We start from the raw sequence: 18007 nt of genomic DNA on the forward strand, positions 1-18007 counted from the left end.
TCTGCTGCTGCCGGCCACATCATCTCATCACACACACACACACACACACACACACACACACACACACACACACACACACACACACACACACACATTGACTGCCTCATCAGCCAATAAGGAGATCCCAGCCATAACCAAAGAGCTGAGACGGATTTCTGGAGGAGCGTTACACAAAAAGCCGCGAGACCGCATTAGCAGCAGCGCACCGTGACACAGTGAAAACCACCACAAAGACAACATGAGGACGACTGTCCCGATACCGAGGCTGCAGACAGAACTATCCGGAGCAATGAGCGGGCTGAGAGCAAGAGGACAGCCTCCTGCCAGCATCATGTCCTCCACGGTCGTGCGTGAAAAAGCGGCCGGTGGAGCCGAACTCGCTCACCTACCTTCCCGCGTCCCCTCGCAGAAGTTTCCGCTGTGTCTGTCCTCTGTCCTCCGCAGCGGAGAGGAGCGGAGAGGAGAAGAGAGGAGAGCAGAGCAGAGGAGAGGAGAGGAGGCGGCGCCGGCGGATGACTGAGGAGACTCAACTTCTTCCACTTTCAGAGGCAGGGAGTCACAGTTCGGCATCAAGTCACCCGCACTAGGAATATTTGACTTCCGGTTGCAACTTGCGAAGTAAAAGTCGTAATGCGCAGAACCCTAAAAATGTGCTTGCGTCAACATAGGTATGAAACCATGGCTGAAAGAGAGGCGTCTGCACAGACATACATGAAGCCTGCTTTAACAGCAGAGCTCCTACTTTTTTCTCCCTGTTTTACGAAGACGCCGAAGTCACGTTCCTTCCAGTTTTCTTCAAGGGAACTTATTAACCCTTATTATTATAAACACTCGCCAAAACCTGTAACTTAAGCACCGCACAGATGATCCTGTACATTAGCAGCTCACAGAACTAACAAACTACACTTTCACATAACTACGGTTGCGAATATCAGCAGACGTATTGTGAGTTTCATCTGTTTAAGTACGTTTTCTGTGTTGAGTTGGCGGCCACGTTTGTGCTGGGAATGTGCGTTGAGTGAGACGATGTAGTTCACTGAAAATTCCTGTGAGTTTCTAGACTTGTAAGCCTTTCTCTGAAATTGACGAAAACATCATAATTGTAGCTCATGGCACAATTCAAGCAGGATCAAAAAATGATTTGTCTCTCTCCATTCATGTCATACAAAGTTTTTCCAGAAATATAGATGACATTCGTCTAAGTGCTGTGTCGTAGGCAACTAGACTCAGTTTCTTGAAGATGTGTCACGTCTCATCCAAGAGGCTTCTTCAGTTCCAACTAACTGGAGGCTTTTAACCTCTGTGTGTTCAGAGTCATTGTGGCCACTTGTGGGTCGTTGCCACAACCGGCCTTCATGTGGGTTGCTAGGGCTAGGTTAGCCCGGGTGTGAATGGTTGTTAAGCTGTCTGGGGAGGGAACTCATTACTGCATTGTAGGTGGCTTGATAAGTAGTCTAATGTCTGGGCCTCCTCCTCTGTTCAAACAAGGTTGTTCCAGTTTGACATATAGAAGGTTAGGGCTATGGTAGGGTAGGTATGGTTAATGCCATTTGCTTCACAACACTGTGTCACTAACATGAATCAACTGTAAGATGTAGAAACTTATTTCAACACCAGCATTGCACACCACCAAATTTTGTTTGGATCATTTGTTTTTCATTTTTTCTTGCACCTGCAAGAGTCTACTCGCTTGCTGTGGCCCAAATTCTGAACCCTTACATGGGGTTTCCAACCACAGTCAATACAGATTATACTGAAGCTATGGATTAATCTGCTTCTTCTGCTGTATCTGCATTGCTGACAGCAGACTCTTAAAGAGTTGCTGTTTTTGCACATGTTCAAATAAAGTTCCCCAGCACTCTGTAAATACTAATTACTTGATCATTAGTTGTTCTTAACAATTCGTAACAGTAACTAATGATTCAGTAATTAGTGATTAATCAGTCATCACTAGTTTGTGCCAATCAGTGGAAGGTGGATAGTTAATGATTAACAACTCATGAAGAAAGTGGTCAGTATGTCAATATTTATGAACTAATCATTACCTAATAATTCATTAACGCAGTATCTTACTGTCTGTTTTTCAGTAACACATCACTGTCTACAATGAAGCCCAAAAATCGTCACTCCTCATTCATTCCTTAACTGCTCCTGAGTACCTTCTCACAATTTTATGTACCTTATTGTAAAGTTTTACCAAAATCTAAGGCAACTGTGCTTTTATTTTGAAGGTCAGCATCTTCCTCGCTTCCTCGCTGTTTTGTTAGAGTTTGTCTGACTTGATTCAGAGGGACCCTGCTGATTGGTGCCTGATCCTCTGCTCCAAGGTAGCAGCTGTATCTGTGAGGTGGGGTTTAGTGTGTGTGTGTGTTGTGGGATATGACAAGTAACTACCACCCTATCATTGTCACTGGTCCTGTGAGTAGGCTAATGCACAGGGGTTGTAGCAGATGTGTGTACAGTCCCAGTCATAGTGTTTTGGGTTTTTTTTTTTTTTTTTTTAAAAAGTATAACACACAACAGTGTTACAATGTCACAAGCCCACCACAAGTTAAATTAACAAGAAATAAATCAGGAGGTACTTAGCTTAGCTTTCAAGAAGACCAGAAACAAGGCAGCTAGCCTAAAATCTGCCTACCAGAGCCAGTGAAACTCTTGTGTGGGTTTAATCTGCCGAAAATATTAAAGTTTAAAATTCCTATTTTTTCTATTTTTGTCCTCTTGTTTCATGCTGAAATGTGTATTTTGTTAGCTTTAGACAGAATAAGGCTAGGTGTTTCCCAGTTTTCAGGCTGTATGCTAACACAAGTCAAACTAGGCAACTGCTGGCTGTAGCTTCATATATATAGTTTACATATTTTGGAAAATAGAGTTATTAACTTCCTGGCATGTGTTTTTATTAGATAATAGAAGCAAGCTGTTTCCCTGTTTAATTAGTCTCAATTTTAAAATAAGATAACCGACTCCTCTCTTTATGCACTTAAAGAAATAGTTGAACATTTTGGAAAATACACAAGAGAAAATGTTTCCAGTCTTTGTGATAAGCTAAGGCTGCTGGCATTAACCATACATACGTCACACAACAGTGGTATTTTTTCATCTAACTCTGAGCTCCAAAACTAATCCAGATGGTTAGCTTAGCTTAGCTTCACACAAAGACCGGAAACAAAGGGAAACAGCTATGGTAAAAATCCACCTGCCCGCACCTCCGTTTGAAACTTCAACTTGTCTTGCTCAACACATTTTAATGGAGATAACAAACCAGACTAAGCGTGTTGCTTTGTGTACTTTTAATGTGCAGGTAGATTGAGCATATTGTGCTATTTCTTTAAATAGGAAGGTACTTTGTGAGTGTGTGTGTGTGTGTGTGTGTGTGTGTGTCATTGTCTCTAACCCCCACTTGTCACAGCGTCTTACACTGCTGTCAGATCATCTTTGACTCTGAGGCCACCACATTGCTCTACTTAGCGGTGCAGCAGTGAAACGTAAGTAGATTTTATTGTTACAAGATATTGAACAGCAGACATGCTATGTATTGATTGAATACACATATTTTCTAAGTTACCTATAGCAAAAATGGCACAGTAGGTGAAGATCAGGTCTACTGAGGAACAGCGTATTCAGAAAATACAAGATCCCAACAAAAAGTTACAGCACAATTTCAAATCCAACTTATTAATCATGTATTTTTCTCTATTAAATACCAAATGCTTGAGACTACACCCCAGCCTTCATGCTCAAAGTGCAACATTTTATTTCAGTTGTTCACAGCCTCACCAGTATAACTGGAATAGAGCTTTTAAATGACTTTGGGAATTTTTCAATTGTACCTAAATTGATTGCGTGAACCTACAATATTCTTTGATGTTCATATTCTTATTGATCTTAACATTTTTAAGCAGTTGAACCGGGTGTGCTCAGCTCAGTCTGAGCTGTAAAAAAAGAATAAAACAGTGTGTGTGCACCACAGTCGGGCTGAGGCATTGTTCCTCTGGCTTACAAAAGTAGAGATTACATGTGCAAAATATAAATAGCTGCATTTTATTGTGCCTTGGAATAGAAAACCAAAAATGGGTAGGTTTTAGCACAACAAAGAGGTCTGTGTGCGTGCGTCTTTTATCGCTTGTAACTTTTCTTGAAATTGCTGGATGTATTTTTGGTCCTGGACTGAAGCATATCTGAAAAATGTTCCAGCCCCAATCAGATGATATTGTCTGAGACAAGGACTTTATGTCCAAAACGTGCTGGTAGATCCACAGTGTAATATTCAGAGTTCAGAGACAAATTACATTCAGTTTCAGATCAAGCCATAGTTAAAATAGAAAGGCCTCATGTATCTAGGTTTCACAGACAGTCGCCACGTTTGTTTGTCTTTTGTTATTTGGAACTAACTGTTGAGGTTTGTTTTGTTCGAGGTCTATGATATACAGTATTTAGATGTGAAAATACAAATGAAAAGGGCACTTATCTTCATTTTTATTTCAGAGTAGATTTAAATCTTATTATGTTTTGAAATAACACAATATGAATCATGACACAAGAATTGTTTCCCTCGATGCAGGAAATCAAGCTTCAGCTTGGGGCTTCTAGGCCCCTAATCTGATATGTAGATCAGACTCTTTTCCTGTCCACATCTTTACTTGTTTTTAAATCATCACTACAACCAAGCCCAGTTGAGGGAAACAAATATTTAATGTATGAGAGTTACAGAACACATTATCTGTCAGTGGATGTCGACACAACACAGTCTTAAATGTTGATGTACGTATGGAGGAATGCTCCGAGTTACGTAACCCTGCGCTGACTTCCTGATAGCGCAACCAAAATAATCATGACCTAAAATAACTTTAATAGCTGAATAGTTATCGCTGGAATGTTCTTGATTTTAATGTGAGTCACGCAATCTACAGAAAACACAGCTTGTAGCTAACGAAGCCAATTAAATCACTGACCTCATGGCGGTAATTTTACATGCAGGCTATGATTCCGAAAAGTAAAAGAGCTTGAATGTCTGTGCACAAATGAGTGTCAGCGCTGTTGGGGGGCTAGACATACCGTGTCACTGTTTACATGACCCCTACTTGATCCCGTCGGCCTGAAGTAGACGTCAGCTTGCGACTGAAGTCTTGGGTTGTACATTTTGGATAGTTTGGAGGTCATGTTAAGGTGTCTAGGTGAAGAGAGTGATGTTTTATTCTTTGGAATATTTGATAAACTGTGTAACATTTGTGTAATTATACAACTATTTTATTGTTTTTGACCAAACAATTGCTTTTATTATCAGCATGCTAACATGCTAATCCACTGTAGGATGTTGAACATGGTTAACATGGCCTGCTAAAACCTCACCACGTGTTCTGGTACTCTAAACCTAACCAAGTATTCTGGTTGCCTCAATCTAAACAAGTATTCTTGTAACCTAAACCAAGCACAACTTTAGTTACTTTAGATCTTTTTATACTTAAAGTCACCTATATTTTAGCCACTACTTGCTTCGAGTCATTTTGGTTACAATTGTGAATGCCGAACTTTTACTTGAAAAGAAGTATTTTTCATATTTTCACTGTAACTATTTTTCTGGTTAAACTGCATTACCTCTTGTGTTTAATTTGAGGTTTTTATCTTTCTTCATGCTCGACAAATCACTGACATGAAGATTGATTGTCCTGGAACAGTCTCTCCCCCAAAAAATCTTAAAGTCCGACCAGATGACAAACACGATCAGGTTTTTGTTTTGTGTTTAATTACATTTACTTTGTGCTTGAGGGGTCTCAGAGGACCCGAAGCACGCCAGAACAAACTCACTCTCACTTCTCTGTACAAAACAAGCTCTTGGCCTGTAGAGTTTGGCGTGTGTCACTTATGTATTCCTCCGCTTGTTGAAAACACGGTGACTCACAGGACTTTTTCCACTGCTCACTAGGTCACTATCTGCTTACTTTGCAACACCTCATTTACAAACGTTTGTTTTTTATGTGCAATCAAGGGTTTGTACATTGCACTGAGCTAGTTTCTGTCTTTTAAAGTATCTTTTGATGAAAATACTCCCAGATTCGTTATCAAAGTTAAGCTACCACGCAACATTGTGTGCTCAGAGCTGGCTCAGGAACTGACTCATGTGACACCTCATTTCTTTCCACTTTTGCTTTTGTGGTCCATTATGTTCAAGTAGAAAAGCCATAAAAATCATATTTTTAAAAGAACATGAGCTGAGGAAAGATTGGCCGCTGTCCTTAACAAAGGTTTTTATGTCTTGTTGGAAATCCGTCAATATTTTGGTTGGTGTGGTCGTGTCATGAATTACAGCAGCGTGGCGGGTCAGAAGGGTTTGTTGGTTGGTACGATTAGAGGATCAGAATTACTTAGATTATATCATAGTCCTATTTATGTTACTTAGAGTTTACGGGGAAGTTAAAAAAAGGGAAAGAGCAACTCAATGGAAACAGGATTAAGGAAAAGTATTCACATCTCTTAATATTATCTTACTATTTATTCATGTGCTTTTACAGATAATCACTCAGTTGTTTAGTCTGTGAAATGTCAGACAGTAATTGAAGGGTCAAACACAATTTCACAGAGCTCAAATTCATGTTTCCAACATGGTGTCTTTGCCCAACCAACAGTCTGAAACCAAGAGATATTTAGTTTACAATCACATAGAACATGAAAGAGCGAACTCGCAGTTTTGGCTGAGCTTTATCACACACTGACAGGAACTAAAGTATTCTTAGTCTCACCTGAACAGACCTGTGCTGGAAGAAAAGCACCAGCCAAAGAGGTTCAGGTGCAGTTCTCATGCACGGTTGTAATGTTGCATCACAGCTCATCTTTAGGCGTGTGGGGTATTGTCGTCCACACTGCAGGGTCTGGGGGTCTTTGTTGTGGTGAAAAGAGGGTCAGGCCACACTGGAGTCTCAGGTGTTGTGGCAGCTACCTCTTTCTGCTCAGTTGTCCACTGTGGATGTGGGCAGCAACACACATGTGCAGCCAGGAAGCTGAGGTTTACGCACTTTTTTTCTCTCGGTGATTTGCGACATTGTGAGATGTACGATTTATTCGGCTCGTGTATTTTAATGTCAGGCTGTCATTGTTTCCAACACACTTTGGCAGAACCTTTTATTTTCTACCTGACTGTTGATGTTCAAGATTTAAAACCTGATAGCAGAACCTGGCTTTGTATTCCACATTGATATGAATATTATAAAATCTTGCTGGGCGCCCCAGTAGCCCAGTTGGTAGAGCGGGCGTCCCGTGTAGAGAAGCTCTGTTCCTCACTGCTGTCTGACCGGTGGCTCCTTGTCATGCATGTCATCCTCCCTCACTCTCGTCATGTTTCCTGTCACCTCTCAATGCTGTCCTATCAATAAAGCAATGAAAGAGCAAACAATATATATACATAAATACATACATACAGTGAAAAAAAAAGAATCTTACTAAAAGCACTTGTGCATTTTCAGTTGTCGTTTTGACATATTCTGATCAGATAAATTCAGTCTGAACTCCAACAGGCATTTTCTCCCCGCCTGCTATCACGTCAACTGTTCCATACTGACTGCATGATCTTATCTCTGTGTCTTCACTCCAGCTCAGACATCTCGACTAAAGCCTTCTGTGAGACTCAGACAGAGCAGACACATCAGATTGTTCATATAGGTGTTGTTTTAACAATGCAGAGAGGTAAATTCCCTCAGCAAAAAAAGTTTTCCTGCCATTAAGGAAAACTCACAAACTTGAGTTTTGAAAGCAGAGGGAATGATCTAGAACCAAAAAGCACCTGCTCAACGGAACAGCAACATGCTGGAGAATGGAGGCTGTGAGGGCGGATGGCAACTTCCTGTTGTGGCTTCTGTCACTAGTTTGTTAATCTGCAAGCTTGATGCAGTCTCAAAGTGTGGGTGCTACTTGCGAAATTTTTCATCCAGACATATGAAACCTTACACGTCGTCTGTGTAGACCTGACAAAACGCTTAAACTTATAATTCATCTCGCTGTAACGTAGAGGAGAAGAAGAGGAGGTGAGGTGTTCAACATAAAGTTCTTTTGTTCTTTTTCTTTTTCTTGGTCTTTGTCTTTTTTCAGCTGTATTTAAACAACTGTTTTGTAATTTAGCGGATGAGATATTACAATGATTCGGCAGGAAGGTTGAGGCTGAAAGACTGAAAGGTCAGAGGTCACCGACTGGATCTACATTTCTGATAAGCTTAAAAAATTTCAGCCATTTTTAAATGCAGTTATTACTTAAATCCCTTTCTGTCCCTCTAGTTCTTTCCGACCGTCTACATCCAGGCAGGACTCCCATTCAAGATCCACCTCGTCTCTCCCAGGTTTCACCATGTCACAGGACCCGGCGGCTGAGCTGCCATTTTTCTACGGCAGCATCAGTCGCTCTGATGCCGAGCAGCACCTGAAGCTGGCTGGAATGGCCGACGGGCTCTTCTTGCTGCGGCAGTGCATCCGCAGTCTGGGCGGCTACGTTCTGTCTGTCGTGTGGAACCTGGAGTTTCACCATTACTCCGTAGAGAAGCAGCTCAACGGGACTTACTGCATCGCAGGAGGGAAGCCTCACTGTGGGCCAGCAGAGCTCTGCGAGTTTTACAGCAAAGACCCTGACGGGCTGGTGTGCACCCTTAGGAAGCCCTGCCTGCGCTCCCCGGATACGCCAATACGACCCGGCGTGTTCGACAAACTGAGAGACAAAATGCTGAGGGAGTACGTGAGGCAGACCTGGAACCTGGAGGTGAGGCCCTGCTGAGACTGCTGAACTTCAACCTTTTTTGTTCACAGTCTCCAAAATGATTTTCTGTCTTTTCAGTTGAAATAAGCTGTACTAAAATCATATATGTAAATGCAGGAATGCATTTAATCCTTAAAGCGTTGATTTAAAACAAGTGATGAAATTTAACTAATCAGATTTACTTAGGAACTGTACTGAACTGTAAAGCTCTAGTTTTTAAGAAACTTAATTTTTGTGTGTCATTCCCAATTCCAATACTGATGCTTTGGGATTTTAGGTCAGGTTGCCCGCCACCCCAAAGTGTCTGTATTTGAGGAGTTGGGAATTCATACAAATTGGACCTTAAAGTAAATTTTGAAGTACTTGTATTTTACTTGAGGACATCGATTTGATGTTATTTTATATATCTCTGCTACATCTCAGACCTGGAAATATGGATGGGAAATGGAGGGAAATATTTTTCTTTCATGAAATAACATCAAGCACATGTAATAAGCCAAACAAAAATACAACACATAGGTGAAGACATAACAGTTGCTCCCAACATTTTTCTCAGATATCTATGAGTGAAGCAACATTTCCTCTTTAAACGTCTCAACTGTCTGAGGCCCAAAGAGATACAATTAATCAAAATCAAAATAAATAAATAAATAAAAGTCCAATAGATGAAACCAACTGGTTGGGAACCATTGTACATAACTGTATATAAAATGTAACTGTAATTTTGGTACACTGGCCTCTTAACTAGCAAAGATGGATTTGACTTAATAAACCAAACAAAGCCTCATGTGATCATATGACAACAGCTGGAACACCGGTCTGACACATTTGAAGATAAAAGAAACGCATTTCCTTAATCTGAGAAAATGCCGTCATCGAGGATCCTCAAGACTTAAACCGGAACCGTACCCAAAAGACACAGAGGAAATCAGAATCTTCAGGCCATTTTGCAAATTGAACCTTCAAGTCAAGTGTCTTTGTGGACACCCCAAAATATGTACAAACTTTGTGTCTCAGTTCAAGGTCCGACCCTGTTTATGGTTTGTCTCGTGCTGCGGACAGTCACACACTGGGAACAGTAGACCTTTATCACTGGTGGGCTTCCTTGAAACAGCCAAACTCCAGATGTTTATGGACCCCAGCAGAGACCAAAAGGAACCAGAAAAATCATGCAACATCAGCACTCAGCAGAGGTGGAAAGTAACTAAGTATTAGTTAGTATAGTAAGTCAAGTAGTTTAATTTGGTCCAGTTTTCAGGTACTTGACTTACTAAAGTGAACCCATTTTCTCTTACTTACTCTCTACTATCAAGAAATTACATTTCAAAGGGTAATATTTTACTTCCTCCTCCACTACATTCATCTGAGAGATACTGCGTAGTTTTGTGTTGCTTCGCAAGTTGAATTTGGACGTATAAAAATGGTGAAAAATATATTGAATATAATTAAATGTTAAAAGATCCAGATTCCAACTTTTTGGACTTGTGACCAACAAATTTGAACATCATTCAAATGAAACTGAATACATTTGCGTATATCGTAGTCTACATGTGTGTATTCCTGTTGTTTTTCTGTGCAGGGAGAAGCCATGGAGCAGGCCGTCATCAGTCAAGCTGGTCAGCTGGAGAAGCTGATTGCCACTACAGCCCATGAAAAGATGCCCTGGTATCATGGTAACATCCCCCGAATGGAAGGTGAGAGGCGACTTTACTCTGGAGTGCAACCAGACGGCAAGTTCCTGTAAGTTTCTCAATGGAGCGATCAACACATTTTATTTAAAGTGCCAAATCACAGTGCTCACAATCCCAAAACACTTTATAATAGGATGCAAAATCAGCTGACTATTAAAACTAAGGATGCATTTGAAGATTGTTTTCACTGACGATTATTTGTGTTGGGTTAATGAAATGTTGTAATATGGTGAATAATGTCAAAACAAAGACATTCAGTTTACTGTGATGCAGGATTAAAGATGCCTGAAAATATTCACAAGTGAGAAGCGTTTATCAAAGAATTTTGATGTTTCATCTTAAAAAAATACACATACAATTGAATTGAATGTTAACAGTTGAGGACTCACTGGTTAACTGTTATGTGATAAAACAACCGCATTACAAGAGCATTTCTGCTTTTTATGTCATCCAACCTCTGACAAACAATACTTTGAAAATTGAGAGGTGATCGGTTATAAACAACACTGGTTTTTGTGTGTGCATCAGGGTGAGAGACAGACAGGAGGCGGGTACTTTTGCTCTGTCCATGATGTATGGGAAAACAGTCTACCACTATCAGATCCTCCAAGACAAATCGGGGAAGTACTCCATGCCGGAGGGAACCAAGTTCGACACAATCTGGCAGGTATGCTCCTCATCACTGTCTAGTAAGTGTGTTGCAGCCGGTGGGTTTCTCTAATCAAACACTGCACGTTTTCTCATTCAGCTGGTTGAGTACCTGAAGATGAAACCTGACGGCCTGGTGACGGTTCTCGGGGAGGCGTGTGTTAATGGCAAAGCTGAAGAAAGTACTGAACATCTTTTTTTTTTCCTTTTTTCAATCATAACAACATTACACAACGTTTCTAGGTCATCTTTTTGAGCTTTTGTACCATTCAGTGTTAATTATTACATCTGCTGCTGCTGCTGTTGATAACTCTGATGTGTCTTGTAATCTTGCAGAACCCAGTCTTCCTGCAAATGTGAGTATTCACTAGCTAGCTGCACCCTTTCAGTTGGCATATTTTTCGTTCCCTGTGATTCATTTCAATGTAACACTTTCAGAGAGAGAGACGGCATGCTGCAAATGGATACACACCGCCACCAACAGGTCAGTCACATGAAGTACAACCAGATATCTATTTTATCTTTAGTATGAAGAGTCAACACTACACACCACAGAACAAGTGTGTAAAAAGTTCCCAAAAGTCATACCTGAATAAAAGTAAAGTAATTAACAAGTTGGATATTACTTACCTAAAGCAGCGATGCAATTTAGAAGAATACATATACTTAAGTTCCTGTAAAGATGCATATGTCTCTTTTTCAGCCTGTCTACATCAGAAAAACAACCATCAGTAAAATGAGCTTATTATGACCCATAAGGACATTTGTTGTGTGTGTTGAAGTTTATTCAGTACAATGTCGGTATGTAGTCATATATTCTATGCACTTTAGGACTTCTAGATGGGCAATGCTGTTTGTCTTTTCACCCCACCATAGCTCAGAATACAAGCCTGTTTTGCTTTCACGTTAACCAATACCAATTTAAACATACATCTAAAGATCACGATAGCTCTTGCAAACTGTTTTTCCACATGTCAGGAGCTGACAGCTGTCTGTGTAAGAAGGTCGCATAGTGTACTATTCAGTACAGTTTTGAGGTACTTTTAACTTCAAACATTGTACTTCTTACTTTATGACGTGTTCCAAAACTTTAGCTCCTTTGAAGGTTGCATGCTGCATCAGGGCCAGAGTAGATTATTTTATGAATTTATTTAATCAGTAGTCGGATTAAAAGCCACTTGTGTCAATAATCCAAAAAAAAGGCAGGCCAGGCCGATAATAAGTTGATCCGTAGTATACAGTATATACAGACACATGTAAATATAAGTGATGTATAAGTGACTTTCACTTGATCGTTTTATTCTGAAGCATTGCCAGGAAATTACTTTTCAGTACCTGAATACATTTGCTATCAGATACATGAAGACTTGTTGCTAGTCGTACTTGTACAGTACCAAAGTAATATTTTAACACAACATATTTTCTTTTACTCAAGTATAGCTTTTGGGTACTTTTTACTACACTGCTCTAAACTGTAGGTCACCTAATTGTAAGATCCAATATTCAACTTTTTTTTTTACGTAAATATGGGCCAATTTGGCTCTGCTGTAGCAATCTGCAAAGTAACTTGTAACTAAAATTCTTACATAAATGAAGTGGATTGAAAAGGACAATACTTTCCTCCAAAATGTAGTGGAGTGGAAGTATAATGTGGTAGAAAATGGAAATTCTCAAGTAAGTTCAAGTACCACGCAAATGTATTTGAGTTGTACTTGAGTAAAGTATTAAATTACATAGTAATATTCCATAACTGCACAGAATTTCTAGCCTAAGATAGTTTGCAGTGCATGTGTCTAGACAGGTCTTAAAAAGAACAAACAAAACACTGCAAACTCATCGTAATGTGGTGGAAGAAGAATTTAGATACTTTATTTAAGTGAAAATGACAAAACAACAGTGTGAAAATACTCCATGAGTATCTTCCAGCAGTTAAACAAAATGCACAGCAGATATAAAAACATACATATAGAATTGATATTTTTACCCCATGGGGATTGTACTTTCACTTTTCAGCTCTTAACATGGTAGCGAGGCCGGTTACCCCTGTGGTTCCAGAAAGTGATGCTGAAAGCCCGTACCACAACCCGAATGAAGTGAGGAAGTTTAACATTCAGAGGAATCAGCTGCTGATGGATGAAGTGGAGCTCGGCTCTGGCAACTTTGGCTCCGTCAAGAAAGGAACGCTCAGGACTGAATCGTGAGGAAACGTCATTAAAAGGAAAATTGTAGATGTCCGATGCCTTCCTTTAACGGTCAGATGTTCATCCCAATCACTTTTTTTTTCTCCCAGGGGCCAGATCGATGTGGCCATCAAAGTGCTGAAGAGTGAGAATGAGAAGCTGGTGAAGGAGGAGATGATGAGGGAGGCAGAGATCATGCACCAGCTGAACAACCGCTACATCGTTCGCATGCTGGGTCTGTGCAACGCTGAGAACCTGATGCTGGTCATGGAGATGGCCTCGGCCGGACCGCTCCACAAATTCCTCTCCAGCAATAAGTGAGTTCAGCCCAGACACATTACTGTCAAGATATGTGCGAAAGGGCCATTTTGATTTGTATCCACCTCACGGACGAATTGTTTGATTTGATTTCAGTTCCTTTCATTCAAATGACAATATGACCATAGTCAGTGGATTTTATTTTAGGTGCAGCCTGGTTGAAAGATCACTGAGGTGTCAGCAGCACTGCATACTGGCGGATATTATTATTATTATAACTTTCGTTTAATCAGGCGAGCAGCAGAAGAAATGGAGAAGAAGAAATAGAAAAGTGAAAAAAGGTGTTGTCTTTGTTATCTATGTTGGGTCCTAAGGTTCACAGCACTACTCTATCCTCAGACCCTTGATGTGGATTAGGAAAAAAACATTTCTAGAAGAGAGAATAACTTAATCTTCACCATCCTCTTGTCTTTATGATGATCAGTATTTTTGTCCCCACAGGGATACTGTAAGTGTAGAGGACATTGTCAACCTGATGCACCAGGTGTCGATGGGAATGAAGTACCTGGAGGAGAAGAATTTTGTGCACAGAGACTTAGCGGCTCGTAACGTCCTGCTGGTCAACAAAACGTTTGCCAAAATCAGTGACTTTGGGCTCTCCAAGGCCCTGGGAGCAGATGACAGCTATTACAAGGTACACACACGTGACCCAAACGTAGATTATCAGGGTTGCAGAAGACACACGTAGATAGTGTATCTTAAGATGATTGCTCCGCTGAGAATGACGCATCTCCCCCTGAACAAATACAAACCCAGAGGTGTCACCTGCTCTGTGTGAACTAAAGTAAACTCAATTGACTGGTCTACTGACCTACATCTGCAGGGACTGTAGGTGTTAGAAAGTCCCAGGAATCCTTAACTCTAAGAAAGTGCATGTGTATATGTATGTACGGAAAAGGTATTCTTTTTCCATGGCAGTCCCACCCACCAGTGTCAGTCACACACTGTGACATATATGAACAAACATCAGTATTAAAGGATTATTTCACCCAAAAAGGTAAATTCAGTCTTCATCAGTTCAACCTCGTGCCAAAAGGTGAAAGTTTCTCAGTCAGACATTTCTGGAGCTTCACTGCAAATGTGTGTTAAAGCTTTCTCTTCAAACTAATTCTCAAACTAAATAAAAACTGAAAAATAGCTCCATGCAGCTTGTTAGAAGTATTCCAAGATTTCTACCCTTGACCTACAGTCGAGCTCTTGCCCCCACTCCAGACTGGCAGTGAAGATTTTAACTTTAAAAAAAGTATTCAAATCCAATTTTTGAGTATAATGATGCAGTGCATGACTAAATTTTAACTTTTGGGTGAACTGATCCATTCAGTCAAATAATATGGCCATGTGCTCAATCACAAACAGAAAAGAGTGGACAGTTTTTGGCACACTCGTTTCATTTACATTTTTATACTGAACTTATTAGTGTAAAGAGCAACAAAACAAAATATGCAAAGTATTAACTTGTGTTTCTTTCTTACAAAAGTACAATTAGGTTCATGTTGTGATTCCAATGCTTATTGTTTTTATCTGTTTTGACAGTATAAAATTGCAGCCAAATGTGGGGAAAGGTTACATTAAAAAAGAGTGAATTTGCGTTTGCATTTACACACACAACCTCAGAAACACTGAACTGGTTTGATCATGGTATGTGTGTCTGTTTAGAAGTTACACCCCCTTTTAGTCAATCTGCATGAACACAGTGAATCAGCTGTTCTTTGGCTCATGACCTACTTTTCCAGAAAATCTTGTGCAAGTCTGTGAATCCATTTGGAAGCTAAGTGCCTTTTTGCAATATGCAGCTCTGCATGTACCGAGTGTTTGGTGAATCATTGACATACTGTTGTCATTCTGTGTCCATCAGGCTCGTACTGCAGGTAAATGGCCTCTGAAGTGGTACGCTCCAGAATGTATAAATTTCCACAAATTCTCCAGTAAAAGTGACGTGTGGAGTTTCGGTGTCACAATGTGGGAGGCCTTTTCCTACGGAGGAAAACCTTACAAGGTACCGACTGACTCTGCAGAGCGCCATCATGTTATCTATCAGTTGTACATTGCTAAATTCTGACCACTATGAGGATTCATCCTGAGCATCACATTAAGTTACAGCTCTTTTTCTGCACTAATTTTGTCCAGAAAATGAAAGGACCAGAGGTTAGGGGCTTCATTGAAAGTGGGAACCGCATGGAGAGTCCACCAGCATGTCCAGAGCCAATGTATGCACTGATGAAAGAATGCTGGACGTACAAGTAAGAGCCTGACTTTTGCATGTTTAAGGGTATGACACAGAGTGGAAACGTTAAAGGTCAATACTCTTGTAAAAAGCATACTTTACATCTTTGTTAGTTTACAACAATAATTTAATTTATTAAAGATGTCTGGAGTTTGTAAAATGTAAACTGTAACCATGGAGGTAGCCCTGTTTGTGTTGGAGTTAATGCTCCAACTTTTTTGTTGATGCAACCCAGTTGCAGGAATAATTGTTCAGAAAAATTTGCCAGATCTTTCAAAATAACAAAAAAAATCTGGTTTTAGGCTTAGGCATTTAAGAATACATGATTTTGTTGTCACAGACAGAGGTCAAATACAAAACCCCATCTGGAAATTGTCCTGTACAGTGTAAAGAACAGTGGGGCCTAATATTGGTCCTTATGGGACACCTTCATCAACCTGGGGACTTGATTTGAAAACTCCCAGATGTTGATGTTGTGAGATTCTGTCAGCTTTAGACAGCACTGTGGTCTCTCAAGATCTCGTGGCATTGCTTCCATGAATCACAACCTCTCAAATGTCTGTCCTGTGTCCTCCTCTCTCCTCACTCATCAGGCATGAGGAGCGTCCGGACTTCAAGAAGGTGGAGGAGTCCATGAGCTCTTACTATAACTCCATATCGAACAAGGCCAATCCTGAGGGAGCTGCAGCCGCTGCTAAGCCTGTCAAGTAGACAGAAACAAGGCACATTCTGTCCCAGTGTTGCACAAAGCATCCTTTCAACTGGCCATTAAACAACCAAAACAAAGAGCTTTTTATGAACGGTGCACACTGACCAGCTTCGACTACAGTAGCGATACAGCTAAACAGGCCCCAGTGACAATAAATGTGCATTTGCAAATTGGACTTCAGTGTGTCAGCCATGTAAGGAGGACCTCTGTCCGTCTGTCTCTGTCTGTCTGTCATGGTTTGAATGTTAAATGTTAATATCTTTACATTGATGACAACTTAATTTCATCTTCTGGTATTTTTGAGTACAATATAATGACATGTACAACTTGTTTTTTCACCGCATCTGCCATCACCTGTGAACAGTTTATTGATGTTTTTATTCCCTTGATATTTTATTATTTTATTATTTTTCATTCCTACTATAATCAAACTGTACACTTTAATGTTACTTTCACTTAATTCCTGTAAAGTCAAGGATTAAAATGTAAGGCTTCAACTATTTCTGTTCACTGATCACTCATTCTGTGTTATGAATCTCTCTGAAAAGTTCATAATCATAAAAGCATAATTTCTACATGGACTATTTGTTTGTTTCTGTTGAGATACCGCTCAGTAGTATTAAGCGAATAAATGATCCCTGTGATTAACTTGTAGTTTAAATGTGTGTTGAAACACTCATGTGAAAGGGCTGTGAATAGATTTGATCTGCTTATCTAGAATAATTTATCGCAGATATTTCCTTTCGTTTTCTTGTCAGTAATTCAAACATGACATATTGTGGTTTGTAAGGACTGTGTTATAAGATAAATGAGGTTAGTCAGGATGCTTCCTGCCATTCACTGACTATCAGAGGAAGCACCCCTGAGCTGCCAGGCAACACTGAAGGGCACATGACACCGGAAGTTCAAGAATGAGTCTTCAAAATAATGGCACAAAGTGTTTGTGGAGTAAACCTACACATGGCATTTTTTTAGTACTAGCTGGAAAACTGTAGCCCTGCTCTTGTAAGTAATTTAAAGTCAAAGGAAAATACAGACATGGGCAGGGTCCACCCTGGACAAGTCGCCAGCTCATTGCATGGCCCTCACTGATGGCAGAGGCCGCCATGCAAGGTGCCAACCGACATCAGGAGCCAGTTGGGGTTCAGTATCTTGCTCAAGGACACTTTGACATGCAGCTCCGCTCAGTCCGGGAGAGCTGGGATTTGAACCAGTGACCTTCTGATCACTAATGCTTTAACCACATAGACCAAATATCTATCCTACAGAGAGCTGTTTTTATTTCATCAGATTTCTGTTGAATATTGCCTCATAAGGTACTGAGCAATTTTGATTTTGGGGAACTATTTCATTGATGCTAATGAAAAAAAACAATGCATTGAATCATTGAATGACAAAGGGTGACTAGTTTTTTTGGGGGGGGGTTTTGCTGTTTTTTTTTTAAGGGGATACAAGGGCAAAATGTTATACACTAGTTTTGTATTTTTACTCATTAAATGACTT

At 40.3% G+C, this 18007-nt stretch overlaps 2 protein-coding genes across 7 annotated transcripts in view; one reads left to right on the top strand and one right to left on the bottom strand.

Moving 5' to 3' along the window:
• adamts10 (ADAM metallopeptidase with thrombospondin type 1 motif, 10) overlaps nt 1–551 on the bottom strand; it is a 52836-nt gene extending 52285 nt beyond the window's left edge. Inside the window, exon 1 of one of the 4 annotated variants that reach the window (XM_037115258.1) lies at nt 390–550. The gene's annotated coding sequence lies outside the window, so the exon portion shown is untranslated. Of the gene's footprint in view, nt 1–385 lie in introns of all 4 variants that reach the window. The other 3 variants (XM_037115256.1, XM_037115257.1, XM_037115259.1) reach the window with 3 other exon arrangements.
• Nucleotides 552–3095: 2544 nt separating this feature from the next.
• Nucleotides 3096–17079, top strand: LOC119029322 (tyrosine-protein kinase ZAP-70). Of its 3 annotated transcripts, none has more exons than XM_037116077.1 (13): nt 3096–3485; nt 8263–8737; nt 10314–10474; nt 10954–11092; nt 11174–11255; nt 11410–11429; nt 11512–11557; nt 13087–13270; nt 13364–13570; nt 14013–14205; nt 15427–15567; nt 15699–15811; nt 16389–17079. In XM_037116077.1, exons 2-13 carry the CDS (start codon nt 8333–8335, stop codon nt 16504–16506), a joined length of 1809 nt encoding a protein of 602 aa, XP_036971972.1. In that variant the 5' UTR covers nt 3096–3485; nt 8263–8332; the 3' UTR covers nt 16507–17079. The 3 variants fall into 3 exon arrangements, with proteins under 3 accessions (XP_036971972.1, XP_036971973.1, XP_036971974.1); XM_037116078.1 differs by lacking the exon at nt 3096–3485 and adding an exon at nt 7806–8015; XM_037116079.1 differs by lacking the exon at nt 3096–3485 and adding an exon at nt 8146–8163.
• Nucleotides 17080–18007: the final 928 nt, after the last annotated feature.

This window comes from Acanthopagrus latus, chromosome 11, assembly GCF_904848185.1.
Source record: "Acanthopagrus latus isolate v.2019 chromosome 11, fAcaLat1.1, whole genome shotgun sequence".
NCBI lineage: Eukaryota > Metazoa > Chordata > Actinopteri > Spariformes > Sparidae > Acanthopagrus > Acanthopagrus latus.